General features: G+C 33.4%; 1 protein-coding gene across 4 annotated transcripts in view; it reads left to right on the forward strand.

Annotated features, from left to right (window-relative positions):
* Rit2 (Ras like without CAAX 2) overlaps nucleotides 1-15,235 on the forward strand; it is a 339,988-nt gene that overhangs the window by 151,701 nt on the left and 173,052 nt on the right. For all 4 annotated transcript variants that reach the window (XM_004855252.3, XM_087193264.1, XM_087193269.1 and 1 more), the window contains exon 4: nucleotides 11,995-12,186. In XM_004855252.3, coding sequence (XP_004855309.1) covers nucleotides 11,995-12,186 — 192 coding nt within the window. The remainder of the gene's footprint in view (nucleotides 1-11,994; nucleotides 12,187-15,235) is intronic.

Genomic DNA, 15,235 nt, shown 5'->3' on the forward strand with positions numbered 1-15,235 from the left:
CTACTTTTATGTTTATTATTGGTTGCTAATGCTATATTGGAAGATTTCAAAGATGTCATTAGGAAAACTTTGAAAAATCTTTTCACTACATTCATCTTTAATTTTCCAGAACTTTTGTGGCAATGTTGCAGTCAAATTGTTTCCAAATGGTATCAGAAATATTAAATAATCATCCTCATTATTATCCTGTGATTTTGAAGGGCAAGGTAAAGAGGAAATAATCCACGCACTTCAACAGTAAAATTCTAATTTTAAAATATTATTGCAATACAGGTAGTTTCAGGAAAGTATTACTTGAGATTCTCATGTGTACCAACCACTAAGTACAATGTACCCTAAGTAAGTATATCTTATATGATATGCACTTTACATTGTGATATACTAATTTATACCCTAAATATTGATATACATTAACATAAATACTTATGAGTATGTACAATATAATGCAACTTATTCATATTTCACAAGAATTATTATCTTTCCCATTTTAGGACATAAACATTACCATAACATTTATAGTTTAAAAACAATCATTATTATTCATCCCTGTATTTTTTTCTGGTTTTAACCTAATTCTGAAAAACAGTTTCATTCAGTAAATTTGAATATGCAGTTTTAAACTTATTATACTCTAAATAGCTAGAAGAAAATGATTCTAAAATTACCAAACCTGTATTTTAATATTTTTTCCTCATGAAGCAGCTTACCTGAGTCTAACTGAAATGAAACAGTTACATTTGTGTAGCCATATTATTTGGTAGAATGCAATTACTACAGCAAGTTGAAGTAATTGAGAGCAAACAAAAATTTTTATATGTTGAAAAATTTTAAAAAATTTCTAAAGTATTTAATTTTACAAATTTGCTTTAAAAATGAGAAGGATATTGGCCAACTTCACAAAAATTATGCTTATTTTGATTGTCCAGACACATTCTTTAAAAATGCAAATTAAAAAAATAAATAAAAATACAATTTAAAAAAATCTTTTCCTTCCAAATTTTGTTAAATGAGTTATCTAACAAAATGTATCTCACAAATGTTTACAAACACTTTTAAAATTAGAAAACTGTGCATTATGTCTTCTCTAGGATATATATTTTTTTGTAGAATGAATTTATTTATATGAAGACATTTACCTATTTAAATGGCAGCAATTAAATAAGAATTTTTCATACATAAGATCAAAATATGCTGGGCAACATTTATGACTTAAATACAGTTTAGGCATAGATAGCAGAATGTTTAAAATCTGCTTGGTGATACAAATCTGCTTCCTTAAATATTAACAATGCAAGAAAGATATAATTGCTAATTTTTAAGGTTAAAAAGTAATGAAAATATTCAAAAAAGGATTATCTCTCAGGGCTGTGTTTATTACATATAGATTCATAAAAGGAGGTAATGGATCAATATTTCCATTCTTCCATTCAATTCCATATCAATAGAATGGAATCATAGCAATCCACAGAATGTAGAAGAGATTTAGAAGATAGGCTATCAGGTCTGACTGTGGTTTAATTTGCTATAAGAAAATTATCTCATCACTACTTTTCTTGGCCTGGATTTTCTTATTTGCAGAGTGAAAGGATGCATACCATAGATGCTAAATCCTCAGTCAGCTAGAAAAAGTTAAAGTACACAAAAGAACATGCAGGAAGGCACCTTGGTGAGAGAAACCTGGGGAAGGGACCTCATTGGAGAGTCCATATTCAGGATGAATTTGAGGCAAAGCTGTACCTGCAGCACAACATCAATTCGTGTAGGATCTTACAATCAGGAGCAAGTAAAGATTCTATGTGAACCAAATGGATATCCATTGGACCTTTGCAAGCAGAAGAGCTTCATAATGAACGCAGCACTTAATAAAGAAGATTAATCAGACACAAACAGGATAGATTGATTGAAAACGAGAGACCTGCACATTACAGTGAGCACTTATGGGCAGTGACTATGGAGGGCAAACTGGTGCCGCATTTTCCATGCTCAGGATATGTGTGGTGTCTTCTTGGCTATATTTCTGATATTATAGAAGATAAAAATATTACCCACTCTGAGTATGACTTTCCTTGTTTGTATGCCGAGGGTGTATTGGCTTCTTAATACAACTCTGAATATTTAGGATTATCTGGAGATAAATTATTCTAAATATGGCAGAAGATGATGATTTGGTTTTTACCTGGGGAAGAACAGCCTATTTATTTTTCCATCCAGCTTTTGGAAACATGAATTATGCTTTAAGAAGATAAGGTGTTTTTGCTCATGTGTCCTCGCTCACTTTATTTATAGAAGCATCCTATCTTACATACTAAATCAATTAATAGCTGCAATTTTGTCAAGTAAATTTCATTCTTCACTGTATTTTTATTGGGATCATCCTTGCAGTATCCCATTGGGACTAAAATTCAGTGGAGAAATCTTTTCATAACATAGTTATACTGGCTTCTTGCAAGATGCATTCCTGTAGTTCTTATCTGCAGGAAAGCAGCTCCCTGTATGAGTGACCTCCAGGATAAACAGAAAACCAGCTGTGATAAGAAATATCTCTTAGTGGATTTGTACCACCCAGGGTTAATCATGAAACTTTAAGTCTTTGATGAAGTACAAGTCACACAGAAAAAGGCAAACAGACTTCTATAGCAATTTTGATTCATCCAAAGGAGGGAGGATTTGTCTTTCCTTCCTTTTTAGAATAGAACTAATGACAAAAGCTAGAAATAAGAAACATTAAATTGCTTTTAATTAATGTAGACTTCAGTGGAATATACATTTTACATATAAATTAAAGTAGACTTGACCTCGCATATACTGAAATAAATAACTATAAGCTTTATTCATTTCAAGTTTTGATTCCTTTTCTCTTTATCTCTGTCCTCCAGCCTCCAAACCTCACTATCCTTAAAATGTATATCACCTATTGAATGATAATATACTTAAAATCATTTAGTTTAAACTCAGTAATTCACCAAAGTATAATATAATCATTGGGCTTTGATCCAGGCACTGTCCCTGGTGTCCCACTGTCCCTAGTGCTTTGGAGAATGTGATATTCAGGTAGTTTAGATTCTAGTAATTGTAACGAGAGGAAAGCAGCAGCCACTATATTGTAAAGAGAGTTAGAATTACCAGACTAGGGGAAGAGCTAAGTTTGGACCATGTTTAGTAAGAGGGAACAAAACTGGAAGACATTTATCAAAATCATTTTCATAAAATTTTCTTTCAAGTAGATGTAATGGATTCTCACTGTGGGAAAGTCTCAACTCTCAAGAAAAGAAGCAATCATTGCCCTCCTCCCCAAATTGATCTAGCCTGTAACCTAATTTTTGACCCTATGTTTACCTCAGAAACTTTGACCCCTGATGTGACTGTCCCTCTTTCTGATTCAGATTTTAACTTTCACAGAAACTACATTTCAAAGTTACGTATGGGTAGTTTCATGTAAATCTCTAGTATCACCTCTAACTACAGGTGTACAAATCTGTGTAGGACACCACAGCCCTTAAAATTTTTACTTTTCCAAGCAGCTTACTGCTGTTATTTTTTGCATCCAGCACTACAAAATCTGAAGCCATGTTTCATTGAATTCTTTCCTTCCTTGGAGAGGTACTAATGACCGTGGTATTAATGTCTTTAATTTCCCACTTGGTGGTTCTAGGACTTTGGCCATATCATATAATACCTTTGTATTTTATCTTTTCCATGCGCATATGGGAGTTAGTACTAAGTAAAGATCATAGAAGTTGAACTTGAAGAAAAAGCCTAATTCTTCACTTAAAATTATTAATTTATCCTTTAATAAATTTTTTTTCATTTTCTGTCTTTCTTTTACAGAAAGTGGTAGTTTTCAAGACTTTCTTCCCTGAATGTCTGATGTACTTTTTCTCCCATTTTCCTTTATTGTGAACTCAAGTATTTACTCTAGAATTTACTCATTTGGTTTATCCCCTAAGGGTCCACACTTTATTTATTTCTTCAGTAGGCTATTTTATTTATTTATTTTGACTTTTATTAGTCATGTTTACATGTTTATTAGACATGTTTACAGTTCATAATGATCACATTCACTGTAGGGGATTGATATATGTACATAACACACTTCAGTTCTCCTCTTTTTTCTCCCTCCCTACAGCCCCATTTTACTTTTCATTTATTTTTCCTATATGACCTTATAAAGTTAATCACCATATATGCAAATTGAAAATCAGACTAATAGGCTAGAGAATGTATTAACATGTAAGAAAATTTACTAAGTCAAGGTATATTTTTATTTATTTATTTTTCCATTTTGGGTCAGTCATTTGCATGGCAGAAATTTTTTAAATTAATTTTATTGTTACATTTAAGGTATACAATATAATGACACTCATCATTGGAAATTTGCACCTTTACATAATCCATCTTGGTTCTTATTTTTCCCCATTCCCTGCCCTCCCTTCAACTCCTCTACCCCTCCCTATCTACAAAAGTCTTTGTTTCCATTTTTTCTTTTTCTCATATTAATTCCATTCCCTTCTTTCCTTTCCCCTACACCTCCCACTTCCCCCTCCCCTTTTCCCCCTTCCCCAGCCCTCCCTTCAACCCCTCCATCCCTCCCTATTTACGAAGACTTTGTTTCCAGTTTTTCATTTTTTCATATTAATTCCATTCCCTTCTTTCCCTTCCCCTACCCCTCCCACTTCCCCTTCCCCTTTGTACCTTTTCTTCCTATTTCACATTATCTATTATACCTTTTAGTCCTTATTTACACTTTCAGTTTCTCACACTAGAGAAACTATTCAGTATTTACATGTGTGTTCTATTTATTTCATTTAAGAGTATTGCCTCAATGTGCATCCATTTACCTATAAATGGCTCTAGTTTCTCCTTCTTTATGGCTAAGTAATACTCCATTTAATAAAGAAAACCACATTTTCTTTATCCAGTCTCCAGTTGATGGGCAATTGGGTTGCTTCCAAGTTTTAGCTATCATGAATTGTGCCTCTTTGAACATGGGTGCACATATATCATTGTAGTGTGATCCTTTTAATTATTTCGGGAAGATACTCAGCAGGGGAATAGCTGGTTCAAATGGGACTTCCAATCCTAGTTCTTTGAGGTATCTCCATACTAATTTCCACAGGGGTTGCACCAATCTACACTCCCACCAGCAGTGGAGCAGGGTTCCTCTTTCCCCACAGCCCCCCCCCCCCCAGCATTTGTTATTGGTTGATTTCATGATAGCAGCCATTCTTTCTGGGGTGAGGTGGAATCTCAGTGTTGTTTTCATTTTCATCTCTCGAATGTAAGGTACACTTTTAGATACACTGTCCGCACTGGATTACAATACCTTTTTTATTTTTTTATTTCTCTTTTTCCTATTGTCTGTCTTTTATTTTGTAGTTTGTACTTACTGAGTTTTTCATATAAGAGAAACCATGTGATATTTAAGTTTGTGAGTCTGAGTTATTTCTCAGCATTATTGTCTCAAGGTGCATCAATTTTCCAACAAATGATTCAGTTTATCCTTCTTTATGACAGAGTAGTACCCCATTGTATATAAATACTTCATTTTTAATCCATTTAATTGTAGATGGACATATATTTGTTTGCAAGATTCCTTACTTTAGAATTTCTACAAAGCTTTCAAGATTTTTCCCCTGACTTTACATTCGTTACTTCCGTTATTACATCCACTATTTTCCAACCAACCCTACTGAAATAGAAACGTCTGCTTGTTGCTTCCCTACTGAAAAAGGTCTCTTGAATTCCTGGTTTCACATCACATCAAGCCTAAATCCTGGCTTTTAAGTCTTTCAAAAATGTGATCTTACTCAGCAACACGAATAGCTCATCCCTTCACATGAGCCAAATCCATGCCTCTTTCTGTAGCTTCGTTTCCCATCTGAAGTGCATATCTGCAGCTGACACCCTCTCCCTGGGTGTTCCCCAACTGCATCCCTCACAACTCCTTAAACACCCATCACTGTGGCATTTGGGGTCCTTCCCCAGAATCCAAATGATGTTAAGTGACTATCTCTGAGGAGACTTACCATGGCTTCTTCCTGAGAGGCCTACACAGGGAGCTATCTTTGGAGTTCTCATCTCTGCTCTCAGCTGCTATTTTGTGCCTGTATCAGTGCAATGACATTGTAGGCCTGTGATTTCTGGAGTGACCTGGGCTTAGAAGGGCTCTGGGCTTAGCTTAATGTCCTATTTCTCTTCTTGTCTTGAATTTCTACTAATTCTTACTAAGGACTCCACATTTTCACTTTGCACATGGTCCCACAAAGTATGTCACAGGTCCTGCATTGCAACCTTAGAATTTATTCCAACTTATACTTAAGCTAGAATTTTTCCATGACTTATCTTCTATGGCCTAATTCTAGGCATCTTTTATTGCCATGTTCCATGGTAACATCGTCATCAAGATTTTTCGTATTGTTTCAGGCACTAAAATCAAAATATTTTAACCATCATTCTCCATTTTAGTGTACTGTTTTACTCTCTACACAATAACTTTTTTTCATCTTACTTCAATCCTGTATCAGTATCGTGAAGTATGTCTGAAAATATTTGGCAGTGCTTTATTGAAAACATTTTGTCCTAGGAAACTTGCTACTGCAGATCATCTTGACATTGAGGTGTTGCCCTTTGGCTCAACTCCATCAGAGAAATTGCCTTTAGCTCTAAGTGGTTAGGGATGTGTGTCCTATTAATATGTTGTTATTGATCCCAAAAGTAATTCAAATGACTGTTTCCATTATATGATTGGTTGTCCAGGAATTTATATTCAAATTTTACTTTATACTCACTGCTTTTACTGCATCCCATTTTGATGTTCTACTTTCTATTTGTTCACTTCCATATTCATCTATAAATATTTTTACTTTATTATATATATTCTTTTCAGTCATGTCAAATCTTACATGTGCGACATATATAAGTACTCAGTAAATATTTGGTGAATGAATTAGACAAAGTATATGCAGCATTCCATAGCATAATGCATTGCTAGAACTCTATCTGTTCAATATTGAGAGATAAATATGTTGTGTATTTGAAAACTGTAAAATATGATTTTTAATTGTATTTTTCCTTTTAGTCACAATATTTGACAACATAGTATCAGCATTTATAAAAGCTTTCTACTCAGTTTAGGGCACACATAGAGACTTAAAAAACAATGTTCCTATTGATTTCATTCTTAAGATACCTAGACTTTTATTATTTATAATATTTTAATTTTTAATTCTTTTTTTTTTGAAAAAACGTAAGCAAAAGCAACAGTAAGTAAACTGATCCTTTGACCTCCTACCAAAACTGAACTATTCCCTGTAAACAGAACTTACAAGTTTAACTGTCACACAAATGCTAAATTTCAACCATGAGAAATCACTTAAGAATGATAATATATAATCTTTGAAAGTGGAAGTCTATGAAATTTGAAAAGCTTTGTACATGTAATAATTTTTTTTTAAATATCATATTTTATTCTCTCAAGAAGTTGCCTTTCATTTCCTCTTACAAACTATTTTATGCCTTCTCTCAAGCCTCCATGTTTCATTTAACACTTCACTGCTCGTCATTTATTTTATCTTGTCTTAGTTGCATCACTTAAAATTTCTTATATAGTCCGCCACTGAGCATACTGTTAATTTCATTAATGATGTGTTTTTATTTACTTTTTCATATTAGGACAACAAATGTGGCATGGAGGCATGCCTATCATGAGGATAGTAAAGGCTTTCTGACAAGTAGAGACAATGCCACACATCTCATACTAGATAGGGTACAGTTGAAATGCTGGTCTGACAATAGTGCTACTATATTTTGTAAATGGGGAGATATCTTATAATAGTATCAGATGAATGCAACAAGACAGATTATTCCTCATTTCACAGTATGTGCTCAAAACATTTATTCTGCTAATCCAAGAAGATAGGATACAAGATTCATCAGAAATTATTTATTTTCAGAATTGAAAAATTCTGAATTATTATAATACAAGGGAATATATCAAAGAGAAATGATCAAACTATGGTGTTATACTCAGAACTTCAAAGACATTTGAAATGCTTATAATTGTAGCATTTCCTAGAGTGAGTCTCTTTCATAGATATTTTGCTACTTATGGATAGCAAATGGAATCTAGTAATGTTCCTGAATAATTAACCAAGAAGTTTCATTTATAGCAGGAAGCCAGTGAAGATGATATTAATATTCAGGATACATAGAACATAAAGCACAGGGATCTTTAATTCATGAATGAATTAAGATGGAAGCAACATGTTGAACATAACATTTTCCCCTATAAAGCGATTTCCGTGTCATATATTATTAAATTGATACATAACTACAGAGCTTCTGCTCAGTTTTCTGGGCCCCATCTGCCTCCGGTTTAGCTTTAAATAAAACACACGCCCCTATGTTTTGTAGGAGCTGCTATAGATAAGGTCAGAAGAGAGGATGTGCCCTCCCACCTGTGCATTGTGACGACCTCATTATATCTGCTCTACTGGTGGAAACATTCTCCTTTTTGAAATCTTAATAATGTTCTGATGAGCACATTTGAGAAATACTGCCACATTCATATTTAATGCAGCTCAAAGAGGATTTCATGCTTATTCCCCCAGTGAAAGGTTCTGTTTTGTGGATTTATGCCAAAGATATCAATAGGCTTAAATTGTATTATATTTTTGAAATTCATCACAGCATTTTCACATCTGTTCTCTCATTTGATTCTTTCTCCAGCCCACTAAGATAATCTAAGTGTTTCCTAATCCCTGTTTGACAAGGGAGGCAACTGAGGTTCTGAGATGCTAGATGATTTGTCGGAAGATAGAGTTTAAATGAAGAACAGACCTAGAAGTTATGTACTGCGCCCCTCTTTCTATGTTTCCAGGTCATCAAGATCAGTGTAGAACATAAACACTGTTGCATACTACTACATGGAGGGAGGTGCAAATAAAATATACCAAGGAGCTCTTTAAAAATACAATGCTGGAACCACATACCTAGAGATTCCACCTGAGATCAGATGCAAGGCCTGGTCTATTTTTAATATTACTCACATGAGATTCTGAGTCTGCTTAATAAGCTCTCCTGGACATCGATCCATTCATGCAATACCGTTCCCTGTGAATTCTGCTTTTAAATACTTTACTGTCTTCTTTATAGATTGTTATTTTTCTCAGATTTATTAGTCTTTTCTTTATGGTGTAGTTATTATTGAAGTAGTTATACTTATTGCTCTTTTTCTTGTATAATAAAAATATTTCTCTAATCCAAATCCTCCCCCAAGTATTTACAGTAAAAAAAATTCCTTCATTTCTTACAACACAATAAGTCCACAATAAAAGGAAATATATAATAGATAATGAAAATATATAATAATAAATAAAACATAAATTTATGAAGCATGATATTTTAAAATCTGAAACTGGTAAAAAATGGACAAATTTGCTTTAAAGTGTATTGGTGAGAATGAAAAGAAACTGCCAAATTCATACAGAATATTATTATTGGTAAAATGTTTTTGTGATTGAAATTGGCACTATTTTTCAAAAGTAAAAGTTATGTTATCTCTGATCCACCAAGTCTCCTTCCCAGGTATGCACAAATCTTTGCAATAAGGATATTGAAGAACATACATTGTAGCATTATTTATAATAGAAATTAGACCATCTAAATGGCTATTTATAGGCAAATAGTTGAATATATTATTATAAATGAATAAACGTTTTTACTCTATCAAAAAGAGTAAGCAATATACTTGCATGCTTACATGGGATCAGCTTCAAGTTATTGTAAGGCTACTAAAATTTAAAGTTAAAATAAAAATTATATACCTTCTGTCCCTATTTGAGTATAGAAAAACATGTAAATGTAGAATGACTAGGTACATATTTGTAAGAACACAAGTATTTCTGTAAGAATAAACTACGAATCATTAGGCATTTGAGGAAAAACCTGGGATTTTTGAGGTGGAAAGAACAGTAAAAACTATATAATTCTGTACCATTTGAGTATTTTTGTTAAGTATTTATTAATTTTCAAAATACAAAGCAATTAAAACAAAGATTTTAAAACATAAAATAATAACTGGGAAATAGAATGAGTTTTAAACTGTAAAATAGATATTTTTGAATTTAGTTTGCATTTTATATGGTTTTAATCAGAGGACATATTTGTATCTTATAATACTACTAGTAGAAAGCAATAAAACAGTCCATCCACAACTGATGTAACACATGTATTTATATTTTCCTAAAGATCAAATATATTTCCTTGATGATTCTATTATTTCTATTTGAAAAAATGTAGTTACATGTTTGGGCAACCTCAGTTGGCATTTTCAGTTCATAATTCTTCATTCAATCTATCAACTATGAATTTCTGACTGAAGTGTACATTTTCAAAACTAGAAAATTGTCAAAACTAAATAGAACCTCAGACATTTCACAGCCCCAACTTCATGTGGGGATGAAGAAACAGATCTTGTAGGACTTTCTTTCCTTCTGTATCTGTACATTTCTTCCACATAGGAAAATTTAATTTTCAGTTGCAGTAAAATTTAATCTTAAGTAAACTGATATGATGAGTAAAGAAACATAAAATTTTCAAACTATCTGTACATTATGTGGTTGTTTATCTTTGGACAAGTTCCTCTCTTCTCTAGCATCCAGTTATTTCAACTTTGAAATGATTGCTTGAACCCAGTGATACTATTGGCAGTTATTTCGTATTTATTGACAATGACTTAAATTCGTTCACTAACTCAGGATCTTATTAATTTTAATTCCAGTCTATGAACTTGTAATCAAATGTCTTTTCCAGTTTTCCAAAATCCCTCCATCTGTTTAAACTCTCCTGTTTCAAACATGTTAAATCACATTACATGTGTTTAGACACACTCAAACAGTGTATTTTAATTCTTGTTAATGGTCAGTTAGGTAAACACTGTGGTCTTCTCAGTCTTCCAATGTGGCTGAAGTCTTCATAAAGTTTCCTCCCATTGACTACATACAGTACAACTTGTCCTAGAGAAATACTTTTTTCTAGTTCTCTTATGGCTTTATGTCCCTTGTTCCACAGTATGGTCCAAGCTTTATATTTCCCATTGGAAATTAATTACCCCTTGCAGTTGAACAGTAGATTTAGAGAAAGAATAAGTGAAAGTAAATATGTTGGACCTGCAGAAATTTTTCATACTGCAATTTAAAATGCTGAATTTTCAGATGATTGGAAGTTGTAATATAAATGGGATGCACCATGAAAGACTGATACAGCCAGTCTGCCAGGTTGGGTATTCGTACCGTATGTAATGTAATGGTGCCTTTCTCTTTAGGGAGAGAAAAAGATGATCCAGATAACAGAATGTAGTAAGCTGTCCATCCTTCAGCAATTCAGATCCTGCTGTTTATGTGCCTATGTGAAACAAATCTACTAGCATCCAAATATATAATTCAGTCTGGAATTATCCATGCTACATAAAAACTTCTTCAATTGTCAAGGATAAAAGTTTAACTATATATTTTTTATTTTTAAGTAGAAAAATAGTTTGTTTCCTCCTCTTGTTTGGAAGATCTGCCCTAGATTTCCTATATAAATTAACTCTGATATGCAGACTGAAGTCGAATTCTAATACCATACAATCTTTTCTTCAATGGTTTGTTTAAAAATAGTTTGATGAGATAATTAGAAAAATGCTTAAATGTGCAATGTAAAAAATACTAGCTTAGGTTCAATTAATTTTAATGTTTAGGATGTGTAAGTTTAGATTCACTTCCCTAAAGAGAAGTCATTAAATGTAACAAAAATATATTATTTATAATCCTTATAATTCCTTGAGTAAAACTGGATATTTACCATATCATTCCAATATCTCTCAAATCAAACCTTCTATGATTAAGTATCAACATTCTCCTAGTTTAAAACAGTCAAGTTTCATAGTAATATATTTTAAATTTCTATTTCTATTTATCAAAGGCTGATAAACTATTTTTTCTTTTCCTGCAGGCAGAATTTACAGCCATGAGGGAGCAGTACATGCGAGGTGGAGAGGGCTTCATCATTTGTTACTCTGTCACTGACCGCCAGTCGTTCCAAGAGGCTGCCAAGTTTAAAGAGCTCATTTTCCAGGTCCGCCACACCTGTGAAATTCCCTTGGTGCTGGTGGGTAACAAAATTGACCTGGAAGAGTTCCGCCAGGTAAGTGCCAATTTCGTCTGTTAGTTTCTGTCTTTCCTCTGAGGATACATGGTACAAAGTATGTCCGTTCTCCAAGGGTCACAATGAAAATTAAAAAGAATGATGGACGTGATGTTTCTAAGAAATCCATACAGTCCTTTGATAGAATGTATGCTTCCTCAACAAAACCCATTTCACATGTGATTTTTCAGTGTCCTTACCACTCCCCCATACCCTTGGACCTGGGATAATTCTGTGATTTGTTTGGACCAGTAGAATATAGATGTAATTCTACATAACTTCAAGGTTAGCATTTAAGGTTTTCCAAGTTCTGCCTTTCTTAAGTGAAACATTCACTTTTAAATTCTAGGCACCATGGAAATAAATCTAAGCTACATATGTGAAAAGAGTCATGTAGACCAAGGAGACCCAGTCTTACAGCTTTCTCTGTCAAGTTATTATATGTGTGCAAAGCCATTTTGCACGTTCCAACACCAGACAATCCACATGGGACAGCCAAGTCTTATCCAGAGTACTGACCTACAGAATCAACAGAAAATGAAATGTTTAGCATAATATATTTTAGAGTAACTTTTCATGAAGCAATAGATAAAACATGATGGTCCCTGACCATGATGATGCCTACCTGTGCTCCCAGCACTTCAGAGACTGAGGCATGATGCTATGAGCTTGCAGTCAGTCTTGGGTTAAAAAAAGAGTTCAAGACCAGCCTGGACTACATAAGTATTATGAAACCATCATTAAAAAAAAAAAAAAAAAAAAGATCCCTACTGTCAAACAGAATCAGAGCATATCTCTACTTCTCAGGTTGAATCAGAAATTACTGTTATATATAATCTACTATTTTTTAAGCTACTCCTTCACCAGTGTGATCTTCAAACACTCCTGACTTCTCCAAATAAACAACATTGATAAGGCAGAAACTGTCCACAATTTAGACTGGCATCACTACTGTAGCAGAATTTAACGAGTTCATTATATATATATATTTTTTTTGGTCAGTCATTACTTCCTGGACAGCACCTAACGGGTAAATAATAATGATTTCCTCCCTAAGAAGTCTACATGGCAATGATAGCTCAGCCGTCCTGGTTCAGGGACCAGGTAAATAATCATGATTCCATTGTTTTGTATGAGATAACATTATCGAAAACTTGCATACAAATCAAATTTTTATAAACCTAATTCTCTAAATTGAGTTGCTTAGTTAAAATTTGAAATAATTCATTTGATTTTCATTGACCTTAAATTTGAACTGGCTTTTAATAGTTTACATTACTCCAGTTTATGATTAACTTCTAACCCATTTAATATAGCCTGCTAATGAGACCTTTTGCTAAGGTAGGAATCTTTGAAGCAAATAGAATTTCTCCTAATTTATGTTTTATTAATCTGAATTTTCACATTTCATACATTTTATGTTTTGTTAAAATAAAAAGTTATTTTATTCAGCCAGTATTTATAATGTTATCCTTAACAAAGGAATATATGACTATGAATTGTTCCAATATATCTTTGTGTGAGATTTTTATATATTTTACTTGGGAGCCTAGGCATCCTGAGGTGTAGGGTATCTATTGTATTAGAGGATGTATTTGCTATAATATCTGCTTGCCTCCTCTCCAACTGTTCTTCTGTCTTGCTTTGTTGTTTCCCTTCCTCCAAAACATTTAGTTTGATATATCTGCCTTTCCATGGATTAGGAATTCAATTTCATCTCAATAGTTAAATATGAATCTATTCTCAGACACTTTGCAGAAAGGAAGTAGGCACTTTGCAGAAAAGGAAGTAGGCCTGGTGGCTGAACCTTTCAAATACTCCTCTGAAGAATGGGAATGTTTTTCTTAGGGCTTCTAGCGAGAAGCAGGAAGGAGTACTGTAACAAGTGAACCATTAGTAATTACAGGACCACCTTTATTGCACTTCTGGAGAGCAAAAATTCCTGATTGGTCTCCATTCATGTCAGCTATAAGTGACTGAGAAAACTAGTGAATGTAAGGACATTAAGGAAACTATTTCAGTTTAGATCCTCTCTAGAAGGACTGTTCTTTATGATTCCAAAAGCTGGTGACATTTGCATCTCCCACACTCTGCAAACTCTGCTTTCCTAGGCTCAACAGTAACCCTTGGGATCTCACAAAAGCATATCCAGTGTGAGCTGTATCCCAGCCTCCACAATTAGATGTTCCGCTCTTATTATCTGTGCAGTGAATCACAAGAATCACAAATGACACTGCAACAAATATCCCCCCACAAAGACATTAAACTAAGTAATTTTTCAGATTTGACAAACATTTTTAGATAAAAGCAAGTAAACTTGATAGCCACAGAAAGTGCAAACACCATGAAAACATAAATTACATCCTTTGTAAAAGTATTCACTTCAATAATGAAGTGTTGATGTGCAAATTTGGCTTCTGGCTCTGATGTTTGTGATGGAAGTAATTATTCTTAAAATTGTGTAATGACTTTGTTTTTGCAAAACGATTTTAATTCTCACTTTGCTTTAACGTTATAACTGCCCTGTGTAGTTGGAAGGCAAGTATTTGAAGAATGAGCATATTTGAGAAATGAATAAATTGGTGGAAACTGACTTTATGAAACTATTACAGTTAGTGGCAAAATTGACTAAAACACAGATCGCATGTACTCTTCATCACAGGAGTATTTGAAATGTTAAGACTCTTTCTTTATATAAAGAAATAAACAAAAACAAAGAGGCTGACATGGGCATGCTTTATAGCTGCAGGAAGTTCTATGAGGCTCTGTAGAATTCTAAAGTTAAACTGTTTAACACCCTGAAGTAAACCATGCTGTGCTTTAGTTTAATGGTGAGATATAGAAAACGGGATTCTCATTATGCAGCTCCTCTTCAGTCCACACTGAGAGGATGAAAGCAGAGTCCTAGTGATTAAAACTCTTTCTTTGCATAGTTGATAGGATAGGTGCTTAGATTTCTAATGCATTTTGGTAACACAGCCTTTTGTCTAAATAAATAAATAAGCAGTGAATATGCAAAGGCTCTATTTCAAAATTTACATTTTATTTG

This window comes from Heterocephalus glaber, unplaced genomic scaffold (assembly GCF_053883595.1).
Source record: "Heterocephalus glaber isolate CG9 unplaced genomic scaffold, H.glaber_assembly_v1.0 deba00000331, whole genome shotgun sequence".
NCBI classification, from domain to species: domain Eukaryota; kingdom Metazoa; phylum Chordata; class Mammalia; order Rodentia; family Bathyergidae; genus Heterocephalus; species Heterocephalus glaber.